Source organism: Drosophila arizonae, chromosome 2 (assembly GCF_054131065.1).
Source record: "Drosophila arizonae isolate 15081-1271.41 chromosome 2, UAZ_ARI_1.0, whole genome shotgun sequence".
Taxonomy (NCBI): domain Eukaryota; kingdom Metazoa; phylum Arthropoda; class Insecta; order Diptera; family Drosophilidae; genus Drosophila; species Drosophila arizonae.
In genome coordinates this window covers 15,572,765-15,583,086 of record NC_142922.1, presented here as the reverse complement: position 1 = coordinate 15,583,086, position 10,322 = coordinate 15,572,765, and the positions used below count along the sequence as shown (strand labels likewise).

General features: G+C 39.5%; 1 protein-coding gene across 1 annotated transcript; it reads left to right on the top strand.

Moving 5' to 3' along the window:
* The first annotated feature begins 2,780 nt into the window (after positions 1-2,780).
* by (focal adhesion protein tensin) lies at positions 2,781-9,343 on the top strand. The gene is made up of 3 exons (XM_089462014.1): positions 2,781-3,045; positions 3,442-5,973; positions 8,231-9,343. Exon 2 carries the CDS (start codon positions 3,741-3,743, stop codon positions 5,925-5,927), a length of 2,187 nt encoding a protein of 728 aa, XP_089318140.1. The 5' UTR covers positions 2,781-3,045; positions 3,442-3,740; the 3' UTR covers positions 5,928-5,973; positions 8,231-9,343.
* The last annotated feature ends 979 nt before the right edge of the window (positions 9,344-10,322 follow it).

Genomic DNA, 10,322 nt, shown 5'->3' with positions numbered 1-10,322 from the left:
TATGATGTTAGTCAACACTAGTTTATTATCGATCCATCGGTTGGGCTGTCGATGTATGTATTTTAATAACTATCGATTGCATTGCGAATTTACAGACTTAAGAGAACAAATATGACTGCTAAAATGTTCAGAACCAAGATCTAGTAAATTTAGATCAACAAACTGCTTATTATTAATAGATCGTTTTTTGCCACACACAGCTAAATTGCTATCGATAGGAGTGAAGTGATATCGATAGCTTTTCATATTCTTTAAAATAATTAATTTGACCAAAGCTCTTTTATTTCCATGAAATTCCAATTTGTGTCAATTGATATACGAAATCTAAACGCCGTAAGTTTTGAATTATACAAATATATAGATATATATATAAATTTACATATTCACAGCCTTGCGTGCCAAGATGGAATGAATCGCCTTTTCAGTGGCCAGAGGAAAAGGCGTAAAACGCAAAAGCTGCTACCAAAAATGGAAAAAGTAAATGAAACCGAGTTTTTTCAGCTGTTTATTTATTTGTTTGCTGATTATGGAATTGTTAAGGACACACAAAGAATGCGAACGATTTGAAGGCTTGCCGCTGTGCCAGGTACATTAATTGGAGCAGGTGCAAAATTTGGTGGAAAACAAAACAAGCCGAAAGCGTGATCAAGTATGGGGCAATAACGATTCTTTTGCTGTAGTTATTGAACAATTTCTAGGGTATTCGAGTCTCGATGCAGTTGGAAAAGGAAAAAAGCTTTTGCTCATTGTCTGAGTTTTCATATTAATTAATTTCCATTTCCGTTTTCCGTTATCTTGCGCACGCCGATTTTTACCTTTATGCAGACTCAGCAATTAATCAAGTTTAATTACGCCCTAACGTTTCGAGTTAGCCGGGCCTCCACATAGGGATTCTAGCGAACATTGGCCGCATTAATCACTCGAATATGCCCAAACATTTCTCATGTGTGCGAGTGAGCGAGCGTGGGCGGAAGTGCGGCGGGGCCTTGGCATCCCATGAGATAAGAATAAGAGTCTCATAAAAAGGGCCGTCTCACGTAAACAGCGCATTTAAATATTTGCCAGGATAACGACCCATTGTCAGATCATTTAATGACCTCTCAACTGAAAAATATGTTTGAAATAATTTTAGCCGAGACACGTAAGGCACTTGTGTTCCACAATAGTGGCACGACTTAGCGAGTGCAACAACCGGCGCAAGCTGTCACAGTCTGACTGCTATGTCCAGTAACAATGAATTGTGGATATTGTTGATGAGGATTTTGTGTACCCTGTGGGCCTTGTTTCTTAAATCCAATTGGTATATTTCATGTAACACCCTAGAACTACTCTGCATACACCAATATATGCAGTTACATTTTTATTTTTGTATTGTTGTTTAATCAGCTTAGAATTATTTTATTACATATTTTTACCCTGTTTTAATAAATAGAAAGATATCAATTTACAAAGCAAAATAATCAATCGAAACACCTATAAATAAATATATATATATGTACATACTTACATACATCTATGAAATCTATGAAATAATTTAATATGAAATAATTGAAATAATTTAAATCAAACCACATTCGCGATATATAATATCGTTCAGTTAATTAAATTTATTTGATGAACTCGACGTTGTTGCTCTCTACGTTTCATTTATCACATTTTTATGTGCAAATCTTCGATTCAAGGATTCCCCATATTAATGCACACACGCAGACACACTGTATGTATAATGACGCACACACACACGCATGCACATGCGTGTCAACTGATGCCGCGACCTCCAGCTTTGTATCTAATTGGCAGCAACGTTGTGAATGCAAACAATTCACAGCTGCAATTTGACAACAATGAAATACAATTTCGGTGTTTCAGAACCAATTGAGACAATCTTTGTATGCGCAATTGGAAGATATCTTAACATATGGATTGTCTGGCTGGGCATTTCCCCCCACACACTAACACTTACGCGCACACACAGCTACATACATACATACATATACATTCCTCATGGCTTTGCTGTCTGTCAAAATTGCCAAAAACAACAATAATGGCAACTACAATAACAACAGATGTTCGAACTTCGAAGCTGCGCGAAAAGGTAAACGAGTTGCGCTCACGATTATATCCAAAGAGAGCGAGAGAGCAATGTAACTGGTTGGCTTCGTTCGTGTGAATGTGTGTATGCGTGTAAGTATGCGCATGTGTGTGTGGGAGGCATGTAACACTGACTATGACCTCAAACCACCCACAGTTACAATGAAAGCCGCTTGCGCTGGCAGCGATGCAAGCGTCAACAGCGATTTTGCATTTTGAAGAAACAATTTTTGCATTTTCTGACGTCACACGCAACAAAATACTGTTGCTGAGTTTGCCAATGTTTGTTGTTGTTTCTTCTTTGTTGTTAGTTTGCTGTTGGTTTAGCTGCTTGTTGTTGTGCCCACAAAAGGTGCGCTTACAATTTTCTCCACTTTCTACAAGAAAAATGTGAGAAATCAAAAAGATGCCACCGCTTTGTCTCATTTTGTGTAAGTGTGTGTGCCTGTGTGTGCTTGAATCTATATTTGTGTGTGTGGCGGCCACAAAAGTTCACTGAGAAAGCAACTTGAGACTGGGCTAATGTTGAAATGAAAATAGACCGCAATTTATTGATAAAATCAATCAAAATGTAGCGCTGATAAGTCTGCTCTCTGTGTACTATTTTATTTATTTTGTTCACTTATACAATGGCAACCCTTTCAGAACAGATGGCTGGCTGGAGTCCAAAAGGCAGCGCAGTCAACATTGGCGGCGGCATTCAATTGATGCAAAGTGGATGGAAGAACATCGAAAGAAAAAACGTGCGTGGTTTCAATTGACGATAGGCAGCGGGGATGCCAAGAATTGAGGGAAGGAACTCTCAACAAGACGTATTTTCATGCTAAAAACGTTCAAAATGTTTGTTTACAATTTACAACAAAATCTTCACACACACAAACGCAAGCGCGCGCACACTCGAATGAAAGAGAAGAGAGAAGCAGCTAAATTCTGAATGGGAGAGCAGCAGTGAGAGTGAGTACCGATCGAATAAGTAGTGAATGAGTATCTGTGTTGATCTCTTGTTGTGATTAACGGCCTGCGTGTATGTGTGTGAGTGAATAATATTGTGGGGGGATGACATCACCGCACGTTGCTGTCGCAAAGTTCGCACTATACAATTTTTTATCTCCCTCTCTCTTGCTAAATTTTTGTGCTCTCCAAATGTGTTGGAGACGCCAACGTACAGTGCTTGTACTTATGCACATGTGCGTGTGTGCTTATTCGTGGGGACTACAGTGGGCTAATGTAATTAAAATTATACTTATATATTTTTAAATATATCTAATTATATACATATATATAAGAGTAAACCATACCTCATTTATTGATTTTATTATTTTTACTATTGTATTATTCTAATTATTTCAGGCAATGCAACAAGTGACAGGGCTGCGTCGAATGTAAGCATTGCAGCACTGTGCGCTTGCATGTAGGCGCAACAACTCAAACGGATTTAATAGTTGACCAGCAACAAGAGAGCGCCCACCGCAGAGAGAGAGATAGAGAGAGAGCGTGTGCTTGAGCTTACGCCAACGCCAACTTTTATTTTTTTTACGTTTTACGCGCTCTTGCTCGCTGGCTGCTGCTTGCATGTGTGCGTGTATCGCTCTCTGCTCTAGACCTGGGGCCTCTCAATTTTCAATCAGTCGTTCGGAATTCGCGAAACTATGCGGTCGGCGTACGAAGATAGCGCTGCCGTGTCTACGGATAGCAGCAAATACCACACCAGCTATAGCTATAATAACCAAACGAATAGTAATAACAATAATTATCATAAAAATTATAATGGCAACAACAACGGTAATGGCATACCCTATCACGCGCGCGAAAACTCATTGCCCTTTAGCTATGGCAATGCCAAAGCAGCGACGCCGCTGCGCAAAACGCCAACTCCGACGCGCGCCGATAGTTTTCTCGACTTCGATTTTGGATTGAGCAGCAAGAGCAACGGCAGCACCAATAATAATAATAATAACAATAATAACTATAATAGCAGTAGCAGTACGGGCAGTGATATGATAAAGCCGCAGCCACGTCTAACCAGCCCTCTGCTGGTGCGCAAAACACTCGGCGGCAGCCGTTCAAACACAAATGGCAATACGAATGGTTCGAATACAAATACCGTCATATCGAATACCTATCATTACGGGTCGGCGACGGGTGTACCCAAGCCGCGTGTCGACTTGGAGCAGCTGCTGGGCGAGCGACGCGACAAGGTGTTCAGCGAGTATCGAGTGCGGGAAAAGGAGCGTGAGCTGGAACGTGAATTGGAACGTGCTACGGCACGTGTGCCGCCCACGCCGCCACAGCGCCGACAAAGCAACGGCCTCAGCCACAACAAGTACAATTATGATTTTGAATTCAATCTGAACCTGAACGATATCAACGATCGCAGTTCGCTGCCGGCGCCAGCGCCAGCCCCAGCCCCAGCGCCCTATACGACACGGAACATAGAGTTCAGACAGGATATGGATGTACCGGATGGTGCGATTCGTGGCACTAGTCGGCGCTTGGAGTCCACACTTGTGGAACGCAATTATCACACAATTAACAACAGCAGCCGCAGCATCAGCAGAGGCAACAACTACAACAATTACCACAGCTTGGAACGACCTCCAATGGAAGTGACATACAAACAGCTCGCAGAGCCACAGTTGGAGCAGCAGGCGAGCATTTATGGCCAGAACCAGCTGCATCTGGAGACGCACACGCGCAGCCGTCGCGATTTGTCACCCATTTATGCCATCAGCACGAAACGCAACGCAGCTACCGCTGCAGCTGCTCCAAATAGCAATAGCCATCAGGTACAGATACAGCAGCAGCAGCAGCAGGCGGATTACCTGCTGACACCCAGCCCCACTAGCCGGCCAGAGACGCCCGCTTTTCCGGTCACGCCACGCACGCCGTTCGGCAGCAGCAGCTTGCAGCGCGCCTCCCCCACCACCGAGTCCATATACCAGACAATGGCAACCAATCGGCAGCGCCTCAATTCAGCGCCCTCGCCCACCTTTGAGGTGGCACCGGATCTGGTGAAATTTGCCCGCAACTCGGCCAAGTTCTGGTACAAGCCGATGCTCTCCCGGGAGGATGCCATAGCGCTGCTGATGAATGCACCACCGGGCACTTTCCTGGTCCGTGACTCCACCACCTATGCGAATGCCTACGGACTGGTGCTGCGCGTCGCTCAGCCGCCGGCGGGAAGCCAGGAGCTGGTGCGTCATTTTCTCATTGAGCCGACGCAACGTGGCGTCCATCTGAAGGGCTGCGACAACGAGCCCACCTTCACCTCGCTCTCGGCCCTGATCTATGAGCATTCCATAAATAAGCTGGCGCTGCCTTGCCTGCTGCGCATACCCGATGAGGATGTGGTACCCGGTTTGGCGTCCACCACGCCGGCCCAACAGCATCTGCTCACCCATGGTGCGGCTACGAATGTGCTGTGGCTCTACAGCTGCGACACGGAGTCGCTGACTGGCAACGAGGCCATACGCAAGGCCATTCGGCAGATGTACGCCCAGAAGGAGCTGCCCACGCCCACTGAGGTACACTTCAAGGTCACCGGACAGGGCATCACCCTGACGGACAACACGCGCAAGAAGTTCTTCCGCAAGCACTACACAGCCGACGTCATCTCCCACTGTGCCATCGACCCGGATAACCGCACGTGGAACTACAATGGCAACGAGGCCGACAAGAAGACCATCTTCGCCTTTGTCGCCCGGCGATCGCACAGCTCCAAGGATAATCAGTGCCATGTCTTCTGCGAGCTGTCCGTGGCGCAGCCCGCAGCGGCGATTGTCTCCTTTGCCAACCGCACGCTGCCCGTCGAGAAGCAGCGCAACTACGTGCTTTGAGGAGCGGCCGGACATGGAAATGGGCCACCAGCCGAAGGCACAGTAGGTGAGTAACCAGCGACCTGATGGAGGGTCATAAAGTCGAGGCAAATTGCTCTTGGTCTAGGGTGTGCCAGCCTTTGACGTGCATTCAATTACAGTAGACACCCTTAGAAGGGAACCAATCTTCATTTCAAGTATTTTATATGGGGTAAAAATGAAAATGAAAATACAAATTTGTTTCAATTATATATTAACATGCCAAAAATTTCAAATTAAATCAATTTTAAATCAAATCAAATGATGGGTCAAATTAATACGAATTTAACAAACAAAAATTAAAAACTAAATTTAGTTTGCCAAGATTTTCTTTAACATTTTGAAACTTATTTGTTAAAGAGTTTTTTATAAAACGTGTCTTCCCATAAAATTAAATATCAGGTTACACTAATTATATTTCATAAATTCATATATGTATATGTATTTTATACCAATTCTGAAATTCACAGTAAAGCAACTTAATAGCTCCCTATATAAAAATTATCCTTTGAATCAATTAAATTAAACAATTTATGAATTTATAAATGCTCAGAGAAGTCTATATAAAACCATTAAAAAAATTATTTTGGATATGAATATCTGTATTACGAATACCTCAGATTCCAGACTCTTCTACAGTATTCACTATACATTCAAATGTTCCATCATTTTTAGCGTCAAACGGAAAACGATTAAAATTGTTTCAGTTTCTTAGGCGTTGCTTTCAGCTTTTCCCCTCGTTTGTTTATTTACCATATAACGCAACGCCCCACACAACCCTTCGGCAGTGTTTGTTTGTTTTATGGCCTTCATATGCATATACACACTGTAGCCGGGCCATATAAACATCGTCTAAAACACATTTCGTTACGTTAGTCGCGAGTTCTTTTTCGCAACGGAAGTTTGTGCCATGAGTCAGTTGCCCAAAATATGATGTAGAATACAAATTGGATTGATTTTCGATCTAGCTTAGATGATTATATGGTAGCCGATTGGCTAATGGGCCCACACACACCTACTATGTAGAACTACATTTAAGGCACTACGTTGTTTACCCATATACATAGACGTACATATATACATACATATATTCTTGATTAATTCGCTTCACCGCTTCACGGTCAGGCGTTGAGGTTGCCCGATAAGGCTCACACAGTTCCTAACTGTGCATAGACATGCTTATGGACGACTTTTCCTGATTACTCACATATCGCATAACACATTCGCTATCATTCGCCGGCTCAATTTGTCGCTGCTCTATTATAATAAAGTTTCAGACAGCTCAGCTCGACTGTAATAAGTATCAATATAAATGACTGCAAGTATCAGCTTTCGATTAATTTTACTATATCTTATCACAAAAAACCACGAAATTATATAAAGTGAAAGTTTTGCGACATTCTCGAAAGATTGCCCAAAAGAGTATATATTAAGTTTTTTTTTTTTTTTTAAGTTTTTAAGTTTGTTTTTAAAAACATATTATATAAGGAGTAAAACAGAATGAGCCCAAATCATTTTGTATTGAAAAATGTGTTTTATTTCACCTGCTTAATAACACTTTATATATACATATTTTTTTTCCAATACTTCTAATCCGATTTCCAGAGTTTCAAAATAGCATTACAATCTTTTTCACACTCTTCAGCATCAGCATCTGTTAGATCATCCAAATATCCTTCAAATAAATCTCACACATTTCAAGGCAAACTAATTTCATATCTTTTGGAATTTCTCGCCAACGATAAAGACAAATAAATATTGTTATATATGTATGTATACATTAGTATTAGCAAGAATCGTATATAGCACAAATGTTTAAATAAATTCTGTGGAAAGACACATTGAGACGTCCGCCAATTGCGCATTTTAGAAAACGCAAAAGCGAATGGGGCGAACAAATTAATTCCAGACGTGTTTTTGAATTTGATTTTGTTTTCTTTTCTCTTCTTTTTTTCGATTTTGCCTTTTGCGATTTCACTAAGTTCGCACATAAAAGTAACAGTAAATTTAATAGAGAATTCTAAAAATAGAAACAAATTCGCTTAAAGCTTAAGAGTAAACAGACGCCAATTCACTCTCTTTCTCTGTATGAGTATGCCCCGCTCTATAGCCCCTTCCCTCTCCTCTCTCTGACCCTGTCGATTAGCCCGATCAGTCGATTCGTTTGATCTACAATTAAGCAATTAAAGCTTATATATATACATACATATATAGATTATACAGATTTTTATGACCTTTTTTGCTATACTAAATACAATTGTTCGCAATTTTTTTTTTAATTTCAGGCGGCTTACCGTTAGAGCTGAGCAGTGTTGTACAGCGAACATAAATTAGAAATGCCACGTAGAAGAGCACGAACATTACACGAAAGCTACAAGCAATAACAAAATATAACAAGCAAAATAAATAAATTAACCAAAATGATGTCAGTTAAAGTTTGTCGGCCAGCTAACGCACAGTGGAGCAAAGATAGGTAATACGAAACATGGTAATCAAATGAAATATAATCTAGCAATATAAATACAAATTGTATATCTTCAATAAATTATGCCAGTTCTCTACATCCTTGTACATATTTAACCTAAAATAAATATTGTAAATATGTGTGCTAATTTCAATTATTCAAATTCTTTACCTATTTATGAATTATATTTCACATACATAATCGAATTATTATTCTTTGCCCCACTGTGCACAGATTAAAAACGAATAAAGATACCTGAACGAAATAAAATATGCCATGTATGCATATTTATTTTGATGTCTGTTTATATAATCTAGTGTTAAAGGCTAATATATATCAGATGAAAGCTAATCTATAATCTATATAATACCCATGTATCCATACACATTTTTTTGATACACATAATCTATATTAAGAAACACGAACGTAATAAATGTTAATTTAATTTACAGCAAACATAAAAAAAGGAAATTAAATGCAAACCCTAAAAAAAGTTTGCCATATAATTTATAGAGCTATACGTAATATATACATATACATATATGTATATACTATAATAATTAATGTGTGCTAGTTTAAAGATCTACTAATGCAGTCAATATAAATAAAGTGCAATGATGTTGAAGATAAATATCCCTAACAAATGCAAATATTTTTCTTCTTATCTAAAGATATTTACTTAATGTTTTAGATACCGTAAAAATAGTGTAATAGTTATTTAATCCAGAGTGCCTGACTAAAGGATACTCTGCCCAGCTCCGAGCACCTGTTCCTCAGATGTTTTAGAAAGCCGCTGAGTTTGTTCTTTATACAGCGCTAGAGCTATGCAAAATTTAAATAATTTATTCAATTCCAGCACTAATTAGAGATCTTCCTTTGTCTTTCTGTATGTATTAACTTAATTAAATGTTAACTGCTTGTCAAAATTTGCAAATGTTAATTGTTTTCATTTACCTAACGAGACGAACACTAAATTTTGGGTCTTTCAAGAGTTTAAAGTTATGACTGAAAAACTAGAACCAAATATCGATTCTTTCGCTTCTAAGAAATTTTGAGGCATTTTTCAGATCACAGAATCTGCGTACGATATATAAGCTCCATATAAGCTCCAGCTATTATTGTTTAAGAGATCACGGCTTTAGGATCAACGGACAGACATGGTTCGATCGACAGAGCTCATATTTCAGATCCACGAGATCGGTCAAGCCTGGACTACCCACCTATCAAATTTTCAATTGCATAATATATATAAATATATTTTTTAGTAATTCCGGAAATGTGGCCAATAAATAAATTATTTGCCATTATTTTTAATTGGCAACATCTGTTTGTAATTCAAGCCCATATTTTGATTGTCTTTGCCAGTGCGTTCTAATTCCAAGCTGCAGTACAATGGGCAAATATCAACAGACATATGTAACAATTGTTGTGGCTGACGCTTTTGTCAAACAATTAAAGTGTCTGCCAGATATATATAGATATATAAGGCTATATATTGTATGTGTATGTCAGTAAATATAAACTTGTCGTAGCTCTAACGTACACAATGGCTGCCTGCGACATTTGTTTTGTAATTTAATCTTATCGTTTGACAACTTCTATATAGATATTTCCCATATAAATATGTATATACATATATATGTATCTATATGGTTAACGTATACATGCACTTAAATGCTCTATGTATCACTCGGAAGTTCTAATAAGTTTTTTTATCCATTAATTGTATAATTTATTGTGTGCATAAAAATTCCGCAACATTTGAATGGCTTAATGCATTTTATAGCACTACAAAAATAATAAGAACCATAACAGCAACAGCAGAAGGCAGGAGCCAAAGCGTGTCAAGTGAAATGAAAATGCGACCGGCTGACGACCTTGAAATCAATTTGTGCCATGATGACGTCATGCGT

Bases quoted from the DNA above. Each gene is read 5' to 3' on its own strand.
- by (XM_089462014.1), top strand. From the start codon at position 3,741: ATGCGGTCGGCGTACGAAGATAGCGCTGCCGTGTCTACGGATAGCAGC.